Source organism: Lathamus discolor, chromosome 17 (assembly GCF_037157495.1).
Source record: "Lathamus discolor isolate bLatDis1 chromosome 17, bLatDis1.hap1, whole genome shotgun sequence".
NCBI lineage: Eukaryota > Metazoa > Chordata > Aves > Psittaciformes > Psittacidae > Lathamus > Lathamus discolor.
Window position 1 is genome coordinate 1,200,478 of NC_088900.1, and position 19,617 is coordinate 1,220,094.

At 51.4% G+C, this 19,617-nt stretch overlaps 1 protein-coding gene across 1 annotated transcript in view; it reads left to right on the forward strand.

Moving 5' to 3' along the window:
* Positions 1-989: 989 nt before the first annotated feature.
* OPCML (opioid binding protein/cell adhesion molecule like) overlaps positions 990-19,617 on the forward strand; it is a 283,978-nt gene continuing 265,350 nt past the window's right edge. Inside the window, exon 1 of the mRNA XM_065697247.1 lies at positions 990-1,050. Within this exon, the coding sequence (XP_065553319.1) occupies positions 990-1,050 (61 nt within the window). The remainder of the gene's footprint in view (positions 1,051-19,617) is intronic.

A 19,617-nucleotide genomic window follows, 5' to 3' on the forward strand; every position in this document is an offset into this window, starting at 1 on the left:
GTTTCAGAGATTTGGTGTGAAAACCACCCACTCTTGCTAAACCCCTTCCATCGCTCCCTGCTTTGCCTCTCTTGGCAGTAGGCAAAGCTGCTGGTTTCTTCTGGGGAGGAGAGCAGAGCCCACAGAGGGGCAGGGGTGAGCTAAGGAGCTGAAGCTGCCCCATCAGCCAGCTTCAGGCTGGTGACAAAAGATTTCCAAGTCCCTCCATCCCTTGTACCTGCTGCCTCCATCCCTGGTACCTGCTGCCTCCATCCCTGGTACGTGCTGCCTTCATCCCTGGTACCTGCTCCTTCCATCCCTGGTACCTGCTGCCTTCCTCCCTGGTACCTGATCCTTCTATCCCTGGTGCCTGCTTCCTCCATCCCTGGTACCTGCTGCCTCCAACCCTGGTACCTGTTCCCTCCATCCCTGGGAATCCTACTCCCTCCATCCCCGGGTACCTGTTTCCTCCATCCTGGGTACATGCTCCCTCCATCCTCAGGTACCTGCTCCCTCCATCCCTGGGTACGTGCTCCCTCCATCCTGGGTACGTGCTCCCTCCATCCCTGGGTACCTGCTCCCTCCATCCCTGGTACCTGCTCCCTCCATCCCAGGTACCACTGGGAGGGATGCTCAGGGGGTCGATGCCTACATTTAACTCCCTGGTTGCAGAGTGAGCCCTGCAGAAGAGCAAGTGAGCGTGTGTCACTCAGCATCTTGAACCAATGGGTGCCTGGTAGGAGGTCTGCTTCCCCCAGTGCACGCACGGAGCCTGGTGCTCCTTCTGCTAGTTGTGTGTGTGTGTGTGTGTGTGCGCGTGTGTGTGTGCAAGGAAAAATCCAAGCCACTGACTGCCTGCTCCCGTCTGTCTCTCTCCAGCTCACTAACTCAGTCTCCCTCCCTCTGCAAACATTGGATTTAAACCTGCTCAGAATTCAGCGCAGACGAAAGCAGCAGCGGCAGCCGCAAGCAGCAAGCAAATCATCCTCTAGCTTAATCGCAGCTCCAAGATGTACCATCCTGCCTGCTGGATCGTCTTCACGGCCACAACTGCCCTCCTCTTCATCCCAGGTAGTGCATAAAGCTTTGTCTCCAGGGGATGGGAAGGTTTCGGCTCGCAGGGTGGGAATATAGAGCGCGTGGGGGACCCGGACTTCATGCCCATTGCGCACGAACGCACACATGCAGGCAGGCAGCGAGTTGCTCTGCAGCAGGGGAATTGCCAAGTGCTTTCCGGGAGTGGGGCTCATGCCTCTGCCCCATGGCAGGGCTGTCCCCATAGGCAGGCACCTGAGTGGTGCTGGCATCTGCAGCGGGGGCTGCCTGGGATCTGGCAGCCCCCAGGATGAGCATCATCCATCCATCCCCTCGGGCAACCTCCTGCTGTAAATGATGGGCTCAGGGAGCTTTTCCCCCTTCAAAGTTGTGCCCCTCCTATGCCTTCCCTCTTGCTGTGCTATTCCCTGCGCTCCCCCTCATCCCTGCTTCCAAACTCAAGTGCCTGCCCCTTGTTCCCTTTGCCAAGTGAAAATGAACCCCCCAATCTGGTACCCGAGGGGGGACCACGTTGGGCTGCAGCGAAGGTGCCGCAACCTCCGTGAGCTGCAGGTTGCTCCTGAAATGGGCTTCAGCCTCATCCCCATGACATGAGGCGGGGATGCCAGGGTTGGTGGGGCAGCGAGCACAGCCCTGTGCTGCATCCGTGGGGAAGGAGCGAGCGATGGGGGTGGACCACGGAGCTGAAAAGTCTCTGGCATTTTTTGGCTGCTGCTGATGATGTGTGCACTTTTAGCAGCTGAAAAGATTCCGGAGCAAGCAGATGGAGTCTGGGTGTTGAAGCTCAGAGCAGATTTTAACCCAATATAGGGGATCTTTGTGACTGTCAGCGGGAATTCTGTCGGGCTTGGGAGGGCACGGCTGTAATTCCAGCAGCTTTCCGTGGTTTGGTTGCAGCGCTCTGCTGGGCAGGGCTGGTATGTGTGGGAAGAGGATGAGGTTGGTGCAGGAGAGTTTAGCTGTGTTAGCTGCTCTTTCCACAGATGCGATGAGCATGAGGGGACTCAGGCTAAATCTTGCTTGAGGAGCCTCATGCCATGGGATCATCCACATCCCATGGCAGCAAAGAGCCCTGGAATGGGGCTGGGTACCACTGATGCTCTGTGGGATATGATGTGCATTATCCTGTGGTGTGTTGGCTGGTTAAGGACCTCCAACGACAGTGCCTCCAGCTCTTCAGCAGTGCCTTCAACCAAAATGGTGCATGTCTGGTTGAGCATGTGAGTACCATAAGGATGATGGAGCTGTGTGAGCGCCCTGACGTTACCAAGTGCAAGGGGGTTTATTGGGAATGTTATCCTGAGCTTCACCAAAGCTGTGCTGAGCAGTGTTGGCTCCTTCACCCTCTCACTGGAGGAGGTTCCTCTGGGCTGAGATTGCAAAGAACTGGATGCAAGGCGAATGAGAGGATGTGTGACACTTGATGTGTTGTCATCAGGATGTCCTCAAGCTGCAGGAGCTGGCAGCGACGTGGCATGGAGCATTTGTGGGTTGCTGGTGCCCGGCTGCAGTTCCCTTGGGATGTGGCTGGGCTAGCTCTGACATCCGTGTGTGCCGGAGATGGAAAAGGTCCATGTGTTTAAGCCCACAGTAACTTGGGAGAGGTTTCTTGATCCACGCTTAAGCAGTTGTAGCTTTCCCCTCTTATTTCTATTAAGCAGCAATATCTGCTTTGGCTTTTGAATGTCCCCTGAGCCAAACCAGCCCAGGACTTTGCCCAGCTGGGCTCAGCCTTTAATCCACCAAGCTGAAAGCTGCTGCCTGCATTAGAGGAAGGGAGATATTCCAGTGTGCTGAAGGCTGCTTGGTGCTTTGCCTTCCTGCTCCCACACCAGCCCTGTTCTGCCTTAAAGGATGGGATCTGAACATCTCCTGTGCTGTTATTTTGGCTTGCAGAGGTGGGAGGTTTTCCCTCCCTGTCGCATCTGGCCACAGCACTGATTTTGGTCAGGGTTTCACTCTTGAGTCACGTTGGCAAAGTCTCCCTGGCTGGGAGCTGGTGCGGAGGGAATTGGAATGGTCCCTGCCAACCCCCTGATCCTGCACCTTCCCAGAACGGTGGGGTTTTCTGGGAGCTGTTTATTAGTTGCGAGCGTATTCCCACGTGTTTGATGCAGGTGACGCTCCCCTGGGATACTCAGAGGCTGTTTGTGAAGCCTGAACTCTTCCCCTCTCCGTTTTTATCCAAATCCTGCGGGATTTTCACAGGGGGTTAGAGTGAGAAGGGAACCTGCTTTTAGAAGGTGTAATTAGAGTGAAGGGAAACATCACAACTTGAAGGCTCCTGCAGAAAATAGCATTGCAAAGTTATTATTAGCTGTAATAGCTTATTTGCCAGGTTTTATCCCTCTTTCTCTGGCTCCCACCTCTGTTCTTCCCCCCTCCCTCTTACTTTTGTTAGGAAAGATGCATTTTTCCCATTGGGGCTCGTGTCATCTCATTACCAAATTACTCCTGTGGAATCTAAAGACACGAAAGGTTAATGCAATAATGAAACTCTGACCCTTCTGGTCAGAGGCAGTGTCTTACTCTGCAGCTTTTTCTTCCTTTGCAAGACAAGTTTGCATGGAAAAGGATTTTGAAGGCTTTTAATGCTGTTGTCATCTGGAGCCTTGGGGGAGGCGGGTTCCTGGACATCACTTGCTCTCTGAGGTGGGTTTTTCCTGATGGGAAGGATGCTGAGGGGTTTTAATGGGCCCAGCGCTGCAGGATGGGGACGTGGGATGGGGAAGTGAATTGTCAAGCTGTTGGGAAATGCTTTGAACTGGGCATTTTAGGTGCTGCTGCTTTGGGATGTACTGGGGTGGGCTGTGATGCACTTGGAGAATGAATTTTGGGGTGGGAGGGAGTCTCTTAGGCTAATGTGTGGTTGTGGTGTGACATGATGGCTCTACAGGTGGCGAAAATCAATGCACATCAGCTTCCTCAGACATTTAGATTGCTGCCTTGGGGAAATGACTTGTCATGGCAGCAGCTCCTTTCTCTTAGGCTGAGATAGATGGTCCCAGTTTTCACTGCTCCTGGGCGTCTGGGTCTAGATAGAGCTTTGCAGAGTTGCCCTAATGCTCTTCCATCGCCTCTTGCACGTGGGACTTGCTTTCTGCATCCCCCAGAGACTGGCTTTGCAACCCTTTCCTTATCCTTGCCTGGGCAGCCTGGCTTTAGTGGTAGCTGTAAATCCAGTCTGAAGGTAAGAAACAGCTATTGCAGGAGTTAAAACCCCTCACCTGCCGCAGGAGCACAGTTCTGCTGCCACCACTGCCTATGACATAGCCATCGCTTCTCTCCAGCAGGGAATGTCAGACTGGCAGAGGAGGGCTGCTGATCCCTGTGACCAAGGCCAAGAATAAGTACCTGGAGCACATTAGCTCTGCTTTAGTGTCATTTCGGTATGAGCAAGAGGGATTTAAAGGGGTTTTCTGTGCTCTTCCAAAGGCTGGGGATAGTAGCGGGTAAGATGTTGCAGCCATAGACCCTCCACCAGTAAGAGATGCTGGGGGAGAGGTCCCAGCAGGATGGGGTGCTGCCTGGAAATCTGCTTGGTCTTCCTCTGCCTAAGGCTTGGAGTGTGGTTTCCCTTTTGGAGGTTGATTCCTCCATCCTTGGGGCAGGGAAGAAGCTGGTGTTGGCTGTTTAGAAGGGGTCTTTATTTCTGCTGGGGAGGAGCAGCACTTGCTCTCATTCCCAGATGATGTAGGGAGGGAATGTGATGGGAGAATGGGCACACACAGATTTTGCTCCATGCAAATCCTAAGTTTTCCCTCCCTGGATACCCAGGTGAATCCTTTTGCTGCAGTCAGGTGGGGATAGAGGAAAACTGGTAGGTTCCTTGTAACCCTGTGGTCATCCTGGGCTTTGCAGCCCTATCCTTTCACCCTTCCCAGTTAGGCAAAGCCTGACACTGGTCCCTGTCCCTTCTGGCCTTGTGGTCTGAGCATCCCCTGAGATGCTCCCAGCTGCTGGTACGTGCAGGATGGGGAATGATCTCTGCTGTCACACTTCGTCTTTGTTTAAACTTAAAACTAATAACAGCTCTGCTGCGCATCTCCGCACCTCCCAGTCATCTCTCCCAAATCCCTAATGAAGGCATGGTACTTATAATTACCAGTGCTGCAACAGCACAGAGGTGGCTTTGACACTTGCTGCTCAGTGGGTGGGTTTTTCCAGGGAACTCCTCTTCGTTTCATGCTTAGAGGAAAGAAACACTTTCTTGCCTGCTGCTTAAAAGCTCTGGGGCTGTATTATCACCCTCAAAGGGTGACCAAGCAAGGTGGCTTGCTAGGGATAAAGAGGTGGGAATGGCATGGGATGCATTGCCCTTGTGAGCTGATGGTACCATGAGCCCGGTGGGGTCCAGCTGAGCAGGACCTCAGAGCTGGTGGCTCTTCCTCTAGTCCTGGCTTAGGCTTAGAGAGCACGGGGTGGTTTGGGGCATTGGTTTGAGCTGTATGGAGGCTGTGGGCTGCTGGCAGGGCCAGAGAAGAGTGTTTTGCAAAGGAGGTGTCAGTTCACCTGAAGCAGGGCCATTGCTCCTCATCCTGCCCTTGGGGCACCACTGGCACCATCCTCCTGGCACCCACCTTTGAGATCTTGTGTGCTGGAGCTGCCTCCATGGGCTGAGCTTCCCAGATGGGCACAGCCTTGGGTGAGCCGCAGAGACCCATCGGTGCATCTGTGTTGAGAGCAGCCTCCTTGGGAGGCTTTGGGGAAGTTGGCCCCGTTGCCTGTGCGGCAGAGTCATGTGCAATCCGAACACGTGTGAGATGAGGCAGGGAAAGGGGAAAAGGGTTATTTTTGGATTTCCTTTTCTGTGGATTCAGCGCTAGGGAAAAGTGCCGGATTGACAGTGCTGAGGCTGAAGTGGGCTGTGAAGTGCAGGGAAAGGGTAGCCCAGCAACCCTTCCCTTCATGTGAGCTCCATGCTTCGGGATGGGATGCTGCCAATGGATAGCAAAATCACAGGGGGTGTCCATTGTGTTGACCAGAACTGTGCACTGGTGGGGTTTTATGCATGGGATACAAGCTTCCCAGAGGGAAGCTGGGGTAACCTGTGCTTGATGTGGCTTCATCCTTTATGAATGCAGTGTTCAAGGCCAGGTTGGACAGGGCTTGGAGCAACCTGGTCTACTGTGAGGTGTCCCTCCATGGCAGGGGGTTGGGACCAGATGAACTTCATGCCCTTTCCAACCCAAACCGTTCAATGATTCTGTGATCCTTTATAGCTCACCCCATAGTCATGGCTTCTTGTTGTATGAGGACCAGCTGAAGCTGTCGCAGGAGGGCTTGGGCTTCCTTCTGGTCCAGCAGGACCATTGCTATTTCTACTAACCAAATAGCCCAGGTACGTTTCTCCCCACACTCCTTACAGAACATGGAAGAAGAGGTCCTCACATGGGGCTTTGGTCCCTTAGAGCAGCTCCACACTGGTGTGACCAGGGGCAACCAGGCTTGCTTCACCCCACAATGTGCTCTCCAAGCATCCCTCTGCTGTGTGCCTGCCAGCCCATCACCTCCTCTCACCCAACTGTTTACTTCTGGCTTTTGTTCCCTGGACTTGTTGCTATGCACGAGGCGTGTGGAAGGAGCTCTGGCGAATGTAGGCCACACTTTGATTGTTCAGCAAGCTGGAAAATGATGCTGATAATCTTTGACAGAAGGGAAGGAGGGGGATGGAGATCTCCGGGCTTTCAAATCTGCTCTGTCATAAGCAGGATCTTGCAAGGGCCTTCTGATGACTTCTCTGTCCCAAAGGAAACGGCGTTTGCATAGCAAGAAGGGGTTAGAGGGAACATTTCTCTCTTCGCAAGGACAAAGCAGCACTTCTGTCACCAAGCACCTTGTGCAGCGCTCCTGTCACAGTGCATAAGCAAAACACACTTGGTGCTGGCCAGTAATTGAATGGGAAACATCCAAGAAACCTGGATGCTGCTAGAAAAGCCTCATCCCTCGTGGAAGCACAACCAGGATGTGTCCTTCACCGTGCAGCTGCTGGCAGAGGTTCTGGCAATGCGTTGCCTGCAGCCCAGGGAACATGGGCATGAAAGCCACCTTGTGCAGGGTGTCCTGAAACTGGCTGGGAATGAATTCCCATAGGCTTATCCCAAACAGATGGCTACGCTTAGGGCCATATACAGTCATAGAATCCCAGCCTGGTTTGGGTTGGAAGGGACCTCAAAGCTCATCCAGTTCCAACTCCCTGCCATGGAGACTTGGGTGCTCCCACCATGCCAGGGCAGTGATCCAGATGATCTCTGTTGGCATCAGCTGTAGGGTCCCCATTGGATCTGCCCATTTCTTTATTATATTTCATGGCGTTGGCTAATTTCTACTGTAATTTTTTTGGTGTTTATTTTAATGCCATCACTCCTAATGAGCCTAATGACATTTAGTCTCCATGGCGGCGCATCTTAATGTGGTCACTGAAATGTCAGCGCGAGGCAGCCACCTCCTATCTGCCCGGGACAAGAGGCACCACACACAAAGGGGCTCTAGCCCTGCTTGTCCCTCGCCCTCTTTATCTCCAGCCTTCCAGGGACAGGCCAGGATGTTTGGCAAAGCCACCCTCCTGCTGTCCCCTCCTCTGCTGGCACCAGAGGAGTGAAACGCAACCAGCCGGTGCGATATAATCAGTCAGATGTCAAAACCTCTCAGCAAAGTTAGCTGTGAGTGGCAGGAACCTGTCAGATGGGTCCTTCTGCTGTCCATAGAATCATGGAATGGTTTGGGTTGGAAGGGACCTCAAAGCTCACCCAGTTCCAACCGCTGCCACGGGCAGGGACCCCTTGCACTGGAGCAGCTTGCTCCAAGCCCCTGTGTCCAACCTGGCCTTGAGCACTGCCAGGGATGGGGCAGCCACAGCTTCTCTGGGCACCCTGTGCCAGCGCCTCAGCACCCTCACAGGGAAGAGCTTCCTTATCTCCAACCTGAACTTCCCCTGTTTCAGTTTGAACCCATCGCCCCTTGTCCTATCGCTACAGTCCCTGATGAAGAGTCCCTCTCCAGCATCCTTGTCTACTTTGCTACCTCTCATTTCCATGCCTGGGGTGGCAACCTCCTATAGCCAGGTGGGATAAGTCTGTGGAGTCTTCTAGCCTGCAAATCATGGACCAACACCTCCTCACTCTCACTGGAACCAGTGGCCAGGCTGATGCCACGGGGCAAAGCAATGCATGAGTCCCTCTGCTGAAATGTCATGGGCATCCCAGGGCTGGAAATGGGGCAATGGACTGGGTAATGGGATATGAGGTCCATGGCCTGAAAGAGGACATAGGCAGAAGCTGAGGTGGTCAAATGCTGCAGTGTGAGATTGAAGTTGGGGTGTCAGGAGCAGCCTAAAAACCAAGGGGGCAACGCTTGGGCTTGGATGTGATCTCTGGGGAGATGGCAATTCCTCTGCATTGTGTTGCATTGAGTCCTCACAAGATGTTGAACCTTAGAAGCCTGAGCCGTTTTGCTTAAGAATGAGACCTTTTTTCTGCAATCTGGGCCCAAATGCAGTTGAATTTGATCTGTTCTCCTTTGATCTGTTACTCCCTCTCCATTCTGTGTACCAGGAATGGATGAAGATTAAAGTGTGCAGCTTCTGAGCAAACTAGGTTGCTCATCACTGCGTGATACCCAATTACCTGCTGATACCTCAGGAGTGAGAAGGTATTGATCCTGCTTGGATTTGAACTTGGTGAACCAAAGAGTCTGGTTGTTTCAAATCCATTGCTTAGGACATGCCATTTCCTTCAGGAATCAAAGCATGCTGCAGGTTGTGTTTCGGTGCCCCATGGGCCTCAGAGCTGATGGGAGGTGGGTCTGTTGTCCCTGCCACATAGGAAATGACCACTAAGTGATAAATAATAGCACCTGTACTCTCCCCAGTGCAGGAGGGATGTAGATGTAATGCTTTTTGTGATGTACACGAGGGATAGATCTCCATTTACCTGCAAATCAGTCCCCACAAGCTGATTTTCCCCCTATGTGGGGGGTTTTCTGTGCCCTCCCTGCACACCCTCTCTTTGTGAGCACTCAGAAGTGCCTTTCATGGCATCCCCCATGTGCCTGCCTCCTATCTAGTACTGCCTGTCATGTTCCCAACCCAAAATAGCCCCTCAGCTCAAAACAAACCCAAAACCTCTTCCAAGATTACCTGGTGAGACGAGGCCTGAGGGACTGGATTGAAACATTTATTACTGAAACTTGGTGGTATCAGGTGTTACTCTTGTCTTGTGGCTGTTTCTAGTAGATCTTAACACGGAGAAGAGAAATGTTGTCCCTGTTTTTGCAGACAGGGAAGCCAAGGAATGAAGAGGGAAAATGACTTGCCCGAGGTATGTGCAGAGACACGTGTTAAAAGACGTGTCCTTGTTGTAGCTCTGTATCTGAGGTGGAGGATTCTGCGCTTGTTATCATGTGAAACACTGAGTTTTGGCTTCCTCCTTTGAGAAACACAGGAGAAAGACTGGGAGATCAATACATGGGCTCCTAAAAGGCTGGACGGGGCTTGGAGCATCCTGCTCTAGTGGAAGGTGTCCCTGCCTGTGGCAGGGGATTGGAGCTGGATGAGCTTTAAGGTCCCTTCCAACCCAAACCAGGATGGGATTCTAAGATCCCTGTGCTGGGCTGACATAGAGCTGGAGCATCACAATGCTCTTGGGTTTGTGCTTATGTGACCATTGGAGCAAGTGATGCTCTGGTTAGCGTCATCACCAAGAGAGGATGTACCATGCTTCAGGCAGCTATGTCTGGAGGTAGGAAGATGGGAAGTCACGATTAGCAAGTGAATTAGACTGGCTTTGTGTGTCGAGGGGCATCCTCTGCTCATCTTGAAGCTGTCAGGAGTGCAGTGTGTGCTTGATCTCCTTCTCTTTCTCTGCCTGGCTTCACCCAAGGTCTTAGAGATGACCTCTGAGTGGAAACCAGGAGATGAACAGAAAGGAAATTCTCAAGCAGGCTCTTCACTCAAGCCTTGGGCTCCAAATGGAAATGCTCCTTGTAATCTAATGGAGAGCACATGAGAAACCTGGAGAGGGGCTTTGGACAAGAGATGTAGGGGCAGGACAAGGGGGAATGGCTTTAACCTGCCAGAGGGGAGACTGAGATGAGTTCTTAGGCTGGATGAGCTCTAAGGTCCCTTCCAACCCAAACCTTTCCATGGTTCTATGCCTCTGCTCTGTGCACCACAGCATCCAAGGGCTGATCTGAGGTTGCGAGTTGATGCCTTTGCCAGGATTCTTTATCTTTATAAAGTAGCAATGAGTGGACAGTATAATATATTTCACTTTTAATAAGGTATTGCCAGTTGCACACACTCCACAGAGCAATTAGTGTCAGAAGCAGCTAAGCAATGGTGGGGAGCTATAATTTGGCTGTTTACTGGGTTGGAAGATTTATGGGCAGGCACTGGGGAAAGCTGCGGTCGCATCTTGGCTTGGAGGTAGAAGAAGTACTGTGCACTGGCTATTGAATGTCCTCCTCAGTTATGGCATTCGTGAGAGGCCCAAACAGACCACGACGTTGTTTTGGTGGCCCCCCAGCTCTAAGGTTTGGGAGGATGCTTCCAAAGCAGGATGCTGAGCCTGCTCAGGTGGGTGGTTACTCGGAATTCGGGCAGGGAGGACCCTGAATTGCTCTTTTTGGCCTGGAAGGCAGAGCTTTGTGGAAGCTGGGGTCTGAGGTGGTCAAGATGCACTTTAAGCATCAGATACTGCAAGTCACAAGTATAGAAAGTAAAACCGAGTCCAGCAGTCTGTGGTGCTCTAAATTCAGTGGTTAGCAGCTGAGAAGAGAATTTATCTGGATTCTCCTCCAAATATACACTTTTGGCCTTTTTCAGGCTCTATATTCCATATTTGAGCAACCTGGTCTCCTATAAGGTGTCCCTGCTCATGGCAGGGGATTGGAACTGGATGAGCTTTAAGGTCCTTTCCAATCCAAACCATTCTATAAGGTTGTCCTGATTGGGGAAGAGTCACATTCGGATCGAAGGGAGACCCTGGGCTTGGTTGGCACATGGGCATTGTGCTGATGGGGATGGTCAGACAGGATTGGAGGGGGATGTTTTCAAGTCTGGGGAGGCTTTCCTGCATCATTCCAGCCTGTGAAATACCTGGAATATCCGGAGATGATGGGGGAACATAGTGAGTGTCATTACTACATGCGAGAGTAACGCTGGTTTCTATCGTAGGACTTCTTGCTTTAGTTTTAGGGGGTTTTTAGCACTGGAGCGTGTTGGACAAAGAGCTTCAGTGAGCTCAGCCCGGGGAGGTGCTTGTCTCTGCTTCCTTCCCATGAACTGAACAATCCCCTGCTTTTGTCTGGGACTCTCTGATCATCACAGGTTGTACTGTGCAGTAGGAAGGCAGCTTTTATAAAGCCCATCTGCGCGTTGATCTCTCTGCCGAGGCAGTCAGCTAAAGTGATCCTGCCAGAGCCCTCCTACCAGGATCTATCCAGGCTCCTGCTGGTGTTCCAGAGGCTTGGCCCACAGTCTTTGGCTGGGAATAGCTTTGTGGGTGGACAAAAAGCAGTCTTAGTCTAAAGCCGTGGTGAGGATGGAGATGCTGCCGTGCCTATGGGTACGGATAATGCCGCAGATGCTGCAGATTGAATCCAACCTGGATCCACAGAGGGGAAGCAAACTCGGTTTGTGTCAGATCTGATTTAGGGGGCTCTGAAATCAGCCCATTGTGGGATGCACGTGGAAGCTTGTGGTTGCTAACAAGCGAGGAGTGATGCCAGGGATGCAGGTGCGTTTTGCATCCCTGGTCCCCTGATACCTTCGGCCCTGTGCACCTGAACCTGTCTCTCAGCACCCCAGCCCCTGTGTCAGCCAAAGCGCTGTAGTTTCTAGAGTGAGCACAGGCAGTATTCCTGAGCCTGTGGCCCTGCCTGCTCCCCCTTTCCCACCCCCCATTTCTCAGTTCAATAAAGTCCCAGTTCCTTGGGTTTGTTCTCCGAATTGAAAGCCTTCCACTTTCACACCTCTGTAATTGGTGCTATCTGTTGAGAGAAACTCTGCAACTCCAGCCCGCCAAGGTCAGGAGGAGCTGAATTGAATTAAAAGGAGCAGAAATTGGTTCAAGGTGGGCAGAGGACCACAGGGAGAACGATGCAATTTCTCTCCTCAAGGCTTCTGATGAGCAGAGTGAGCGGCAGCTTCTCATCTCAACCCATGGGGGGCTGACATCAGCTCACCCACACCTTAATGTGCACACCGAGGTGGGCACCTCTCGATTGAAAACAAGGAAATGAAAGCCAGCATCTCCTCCTTTTATCTGGACAGCGGGACAGGGCTCTGCTCCTCTGGTGCCTTGTCTTGGATGCTGACAACTGTCACTGGAATGACCTTGCAGTGATTAAATGCAGCAAGGAATGGTGTTTTTAATAAAAACCTAAAGCTGCGATACAAGCTGATGGCCAGGAGATTGCAGATGCTGGGGGTTTAATCCTACCTCTAACTCAAAGCCATGTGGAAAACCCCATGTGCTGTAGGACTGAGAGAAGGGAGAGCATCCTGGTGTTCGGATCACAGCTCCTTGGCTCAATCTCTGCTGGTTTAAGTTGGTGTAAAACCAGAATAACTTAAGCCAGGATGGATTTATAGCCCTGTGGTTGAGCTATGGCTGGAGGGTGTGCTGGGAAGCGGCGTGGCAATAGATGTGATGCTTACAGCTCTTACAGAGCCACTTGGAAATTTTCCCTTTCCTTTTTTTGGCCTTGCCATTGAGAAATGTCTATTTCTGCACTCAGAGAATCTATGAACACTCTTTCCTTAGCTCTGGAAAATTTGCTTGTCTTGAGGATGCTGTTTCTAGGAGCAGGAGGAGATCCATCCTAGGAAGGGAGTGCTGTGACCACCAATCCCTGCTCTGCCCTTATCCTTCAGCCCACACATAGTGTTTCTCGCCATGGCCGGGCTTGGCTTTCTCTTTTGGAGCTCTTCTGCTGGGTGTATAATTTAGAAGGGATTTGGCCCCAGGTCTTCCCCAGCCCAACTTAAATGTCCTTGGCTCTTCAGCAATAGAGCAGTGATGGCTTGGGGAGCACTTTGAGCAGAGTGGCTCCAACAGGATAGCACAGAAAGGGGGAGATGTTTCAAATGGTGACATTTCAAGCAACAAGGGGACAATTTTCCACCCACTTCTGAGCTGGACCAAAGCCCTCCCAGTCTCTCTTTCACTCCCCAGCTGGGCTGGCACCGGGGATGTGCCATTTATTAGCAGCAGCAGGAAGGCACATGGCCAAGGTAGCCTTGGAGGATGCCCAGCGTGGTGCCCCAGCTGTTTGGAGGATGTCCTCAACCCCGTTTTCCTCCCTTGGGAACTCAGTGCTTGTGGCCTTGCTCTCCCCTGCTCCCATCTTTGGGCAGGAAAGGAGCCACTGGCACGGATGCAGCCAGCGGCGTGCCCTGTGACATCCCTGGGCCCCAGCTCTTCCTCTCTTGTAATTTATACAAGCACAAGCTGATGTTCCCTTTTAAATTGACAAAGGCAGGGAATGGAGCCTGGGAAGCCCTCTGACCCCAGAGCCCTGGTCCATGAAAATTACAGCGCGTTTCCTCTTGATGTACTTGCAATGGGGAGATGCTGGTTAATTTGCCAGGACTCAGAGGTGACCTGGGTTTAATAAAGAGGATTAATGGATTTGAGCTAAAGGTCTCGGCTGTTTGGAGCTGATAGCCTTCTCCTTCGAAGACACCAGCCTCTTGCAGGGGGATGTGGAGGCAGCTCACTTCAAGGGAGGTGCTGCTGTGTCTGCAGGTGATTTCCTTATGGCTTGGTATGCAAAACCAGGTACCCTGACCCCATCTCCCTGGGCATGGGCAGTGCTACTGTGATGCTGCTGACCTGCCCTGTCTCCTGCCTGTCGTTGCTGCCTCTGGACATGCTGGTGCTGCCTTTTCCTTCCCTTTCTACCTTTGGGACACGTGTGCCACCCCTTGTGCTCAGCCTTGTGCTCTAGCTTTGGGGTCTGGTGCTGAATTTGGGCTTAGCTAGCTGCATACTGTGGCTGGTTTAGGGCAGGTGATCATCAACAGCAGTGCCATCAACCAGGTCATCCCTATGGCAGTGCTGATCTTACCAAGGAGGGTTTGTTTCATCCCATGTCTGGCACTGCTTCCCGCAGGGATTTTCACTCATCCCTGACCTCTCAGGGAGGGGAGGCAGGGATTTAGGAATGGGTACACCAGAAGGCTCTACAGTGGCAGGGAGATGGTTTAGCTCAGGGAATGGATGCCTGAGCGTTGTCACAACTGGATGTAGGGATTTAGGAAGGATGAAGGGGGAGTTTGTTGCTTGGGGAGGAAGAGGAGGATGCACAATAAGGTGTTGAGGGGTGGCAGGAGCTGCATGAGGGCAGTTTGTCCCAGGAGATCCTTGCGGGAAAGTGCCATGTGCTGTTCTCATAAGGGTTAAAGTCAGCCCTGCGAGGATGATCCCACACGCTGTCAAACCCCGTAGCAGGAGTGATAGGCTGCCAGTGGCTGTGATGGGGAGCAGCCTGAGCTGCTGCAAGCCGCTCTCCTCTGCCTTCTCTCTTAATGTTCCTAGTTCTCAGAGAGCAATCAACTTGCCCTTCAGGTTCTTTTTGGGTTGGATGGGAAAGATGCTCTGACTGAAACCCATTTATTGAGGAGAGAATGTGCAATGAAATTACAAACTGTAGCTTTTACCAGCTCCTGGCTTCTGCCTTCTCTTTTTCTCATCCAGCAGCATACCTCGTCTTAGGAAGCATTATTCTCCTTAAAATCCCTTTTCTCTCTTTTCAGAGGGACTAGGTAAGCAAACAGCAGTTCATCCTTTGCCAAGCACAGGTAGAAGTGTTCAACAAGAGATCCCAGAGTGGAGCTGGGTCATCTCTAACCTATTATTTCTCTCTCTTGGGCTGGACAGTTCCATCTCTTACCTTTGGTGCTCACCAGGGAAAGCCAAACAGAGGATTTCCATGCAGAGCTGAGCATGAGGTCAAAGCTGAAGGCATTTGCACCCTCCTCCTAATGAATCCCACTGCCCTTTAGGACAGGAAGGGAAAGTATTTAGTGTATTGTGGAGAAATTAAGTGCAGGAGCCTGAATGAATGATTCAGCAAATGCACTTGAATGTGATGCTCTGTTATGATGGATCCTGATGTGCTGCTGGATCACTGCTCCAGAAGGGAGTTTGAAGGGATACATGTGGCCACACAAACCCCGAGCATCATCAGGAATGAAATCAGGTTTGGTCCATCCAGGCATGTGCTTTGGTTACTTGAGGCTGATGTTGGCTGCTTGATTTTTGTCTGAACACTGTGTCGCTCCTGAGGAATTTCTCCCTTTTTAAACAAGCCAGTTTTGGAGCTGCTGATGAAATGAAGGAAATCTAATAAAAAGAAGGGAATTGCGAGTTTGCTGTCATTAAATCTCTTGTGCTGCTTCTCCTAAGCAGCCCCCACAGAGCTCGGTGCAATAGCCTGTCTGGCAAATCATCTTTAATGCTCACAAGTGGCCAGGACGTGGGTTTTGTCTCACGCCTGCTTCCTCCCGCAGCCTGGCAGAAAGCAGCATCACCTCCATCCTCATCCTCCAGAGGAGTGAGGGCTGTGTCCCTGCCTGCTGTGCTGAGGCTTTGCTGATGTGACATTAGAGATCTGGCTAATGGCCTTCTGCTGCCATCCTTTATCTGCAGGGCTGGGGACCAGATTTAGCTGTGCAGCAGCGAGGTGAAGCAGCTATTTTGGTCACCAACAGCATGCAAAGAGGAGTGCTTCAGCCTCACAGCCACTTCCCAGGCCTGCTTCCCGGGAATGCTATGGTTTGGGATGCAAAAAGCCTCTTTACAGTCAGGTCAGGCTCTTTCCTTGGAGCTGAGCCCTATGCTGAGCCCTCCTCACCCCACCACGACCTGGGGACCCCCCCTATGTGCAACGGGGTCTTGCCAAGGAATCAGGCTGCAGCAGAGCTGCTGCTTTAATGCATTCAACCCACATTGTCTCCTGCCTGTAATTTATACCTGAGGTTGTCATGTATTATTTAGCTCAGTGCTGGAGATTAGAAATGCAGTTGGTGGGAAGGAGCTGGGCAGAGCATCCCCGGCTCGTATGGAAGGTGAATGGAGCAGCTCCATAGTTTGGCCCTTTATCCGTGGCTTTTCCCAGGAGAACTGTGATCCTGGGCATCGAGCCTGGTGGAAAGCTGCTTTCACCCCTGCAGGAGGAGACCCAGCTGTGGCGTATTGATGTTATTTTGTCCTTGTGTTTGAATTCTTTGCCTTTTACAAGAACTTTGCTATCCTAAGAAGTTTTGGGCTGCTTTAGCACTGTGTGACCGCAAAGAGGGGAGAAAAGGCCAGTTTCCAGGGGGAGAGCAACCTGTGGGCATGGTGAGGAACGTGCAAGTCCCATTCCCAGGGTCTGAGCAGGTTTTGGTATTGATTTTATATACAGTGGGAATAGAAATCAGAAGCACTCAAAAATCACCTTTTTCTAGCAGGAAGAGCAGGTTGGGAGCAGGAGTCGGGGTTGTGGTGAGTGTGGGAATAAAGAGAGAGATCCCCAAGGAATTTCCTCTGTGGTTTGCCCAGATTTCCAGGTTTTTCTTTCAAGACTCCAGCAGCCCATGCACAAAACCAGCCCAATCTCTCCATGGAACTGATGCCTTCTAACCAAAGGTGGCATTCGTCACACACATCCCACGGAACATCCTCTTTCACCCCAAATTGGGTTTTCCCCACCACTTTTGCTCTGAAATCCAAGGCGAGGCCTCATCCCTCAGGCTGTATCCCTGGCGCTGTGACCTTTTCCCATGGCTTTTCCCATCCCTCGCAGCCTCTTTCCCCCCAATGCCAATAAAGGCAAACAAAAATTAAATCTATAATTATCATTACTAATTCCACTTAATTAGTCACAAGCCAGCAGCCAAATTGGCTTTCTCATAATTATCAGATAAGCAGTAAGCACATCTCATAGATTATAATTAACACTGCTTAATTAAAATCTAATATACAGACACCCTTTCCTCAACATATGCCTAATGGGGTTCATAGAGGGTGTGTGAAGTCTCCATCTCCATTGCTCCCCCTAAAGTTGCCTTGGATGCTGCTTTGGCTTTGAGTTTGGGATGCTCTTCCTTGCTTTCTGACACTTGGGCTTGGAGAAAGGCATGTTGCTGCTGCATTCACACCAGATGCTTCCCCAACTTTACTATTGTAGAGCCGTATTATTGTTATTGCTCCAGCACTGACCCTGCCATAATCCCTGTCTACGCTGGGCTCTGCAATAATAAAGCAGCTTGAATAAATTACACTTTCCAAGGCAAAGGGTGGATTTTGGTGCTGAGCTCTGGGTATTGATGGCTCTCTCATTTCCTCCTCCTTTTCCTGACTGGGGTCGGGAGAGGGTCTGAGGTTGCAGCAAAGCTTTCTGTGTGGGGGGAAGGAACTCATCCCTTTGCTTGCACCCTCTTTGGACATTTATACCCTTGTAAAAGGCTCTCACTGGCCCCATTCCCCCGGGTGTCACAGCATCCACATGCGAGGAGGACCTTGGTCCCCTCCAGGGCTTGAGCATCAACCAATGTACTGGGGGAGCATTTAGCTCTTCTTTCCCTGTGTTTGATGGATGTAAATGCCTATGGATGGAGAAGCAGGGGCTGAGCTGGGGAGTCTGAGCATCATAAGGACCACCAAGGCTTTGGTGTCCCTTTGCGGATGGCATGAAGAGGTAAATTGAGAGCAGTGCTGCAGTTGTCTGACCTTGGGGAGATAACTCCATCTTGTTCCCGGTTTGCCGCGTATTTGGCTGACTGGGAAAAGCGGAAACTCCTGATAGTGCTGATTATTAATGAGATCATTTGCCTGCCAGTTTTTTGCTGAGCTAATATCTGAGTGGTGAGTTGATTCACTGTGGGAGATTTAGGAAATGTGATTTCCGTCTCAGAGATGCTGAGCTGAGCTCCTTGAAGCCAGGAGGGAGGCAGGGAAGCTCCTTCTCCAGGACTTAGTGCCAGCAAGGGCTCCTGATTGTGATGCCAGGAACGGAGACCCCTTCTCTATGCAGGGCAAGAGATGGAGCATCACCATTGCAAACGCTGGTCCTTGGGGATGGGGGACATCCAGATTTGGAGTACCAAGGCTGTGGGCGATGGAAGGGCATCCCAGTGTCTGTGATGTGAGCTCATCTGGAAAGGCTGTAGCAAGTAAAGGCTTGGCACGTGTTGTGGTGTCAGGGGAGGATTTGCGGATTAGAGATGTGTAATTGTATGTAGTGCATGACAAAACAAAGTAAGTGGTAAAAGGAACTCAGTTGTATTAAGAATTCAAAGCAAGCATTAAGCTTTTTTACATGAAGGAGAAGAAAAAACAGGCCTGCAAAATCCCTTTTCCCTTCTGCAGCCTTGGCTCCGTGTGCTCCTGATGTGTGGAGGTGCAGCCTGGCTGTGGGTGATGGAGGATGAGGGATGCTTGCTGTCCATGTGAGACAGAAGAAGGACTGACCACTCCTGAAAGTTTTCCCTCCCCAGGTTCTAGACTTGAATGGATTTGTTGGTGGCTTCCAAAGGCAGTTGCAGGACCCTCTGGTCCATCCCACCCTTGCCGTGCAGTTGAGCATCTTGCTTGTGAGCTCTGCACTAGACCGTGCGAGGCAGCTGTATGATTTTTTTCCCATAGGGATTTCTTGCCATCATAAGATCTTCCCAGATTAAGTAAATAATTTCACATTAGCTTAATTAAGTCTAATAGACTCATTAGTTCACTCTTTGCGCATGTTCCCAAGGGGAGATGGCCGGGAACCGTGAAGAGCTGCTGCAGAGAAATCCATCTTGGAGGCAGGAACCAGCAGCAGGCAGCTGGGCTCCTGGTTGAAGGGTGGCTCCAGGAGGTTCAGGAGTTAAAAGCTGACATCCTTGTGCTGTAGCTTGTATCATGGGCAGGTTTTTCCTGCCCTACAAGGGCTGGCTGGTGACTTGACCATGGCCATCCGTGTTCCAGACCATCCCCACATGTCACAATAGCCTCTTGTGTGCTTGGGGGTACCTTGACCTGCGTTGACTGTGGTAGCACCATGAGACCAGTTTAGCAGTCCCATGAGGTCTGCGTAGTGATGCTTTTCCAGCCCTTTAGTTATTTCTCCTTGATGCTGGCTCCTTGAAACCAGGAGGCTTCTAAGTTCACTGTGATCAGAAGCATGAGGTACTGATCTGATGGGTTGAATGATCCTTCTGCCTGCTGCATGGGAGGGCAGGAGCGGATTCTGGATGGAGTGACTGGTAAGGACAGGTGTTGAGCAGATGTTTGGGGAAAACAGATGGTGATGGGTAAGGAAAAGAGCTGATGGAGGCTAAAATAGACGTGTGTGTGCAGGTGCTTGCCAGGGGAGAGGTGGGAGCGTTGGAAGCAGGGGAGGAATTTGGCTTTTCTGTTCCCTGCCTTCCCGGTGGTGCATGGTGGTGAATTCCACTGCAATGCACAGGACATTTTTGTCTGCATTTTAAAGTTACATCAAGGGCATTGAGAGCATACGGATAGATGACCTCTTCTGCCATTTGCATAAATCTAAATAAAACCAAATAAGATTGAGAGAGGAAGGCAGGGACCTGCAAATCTCTTCATTCTAGTG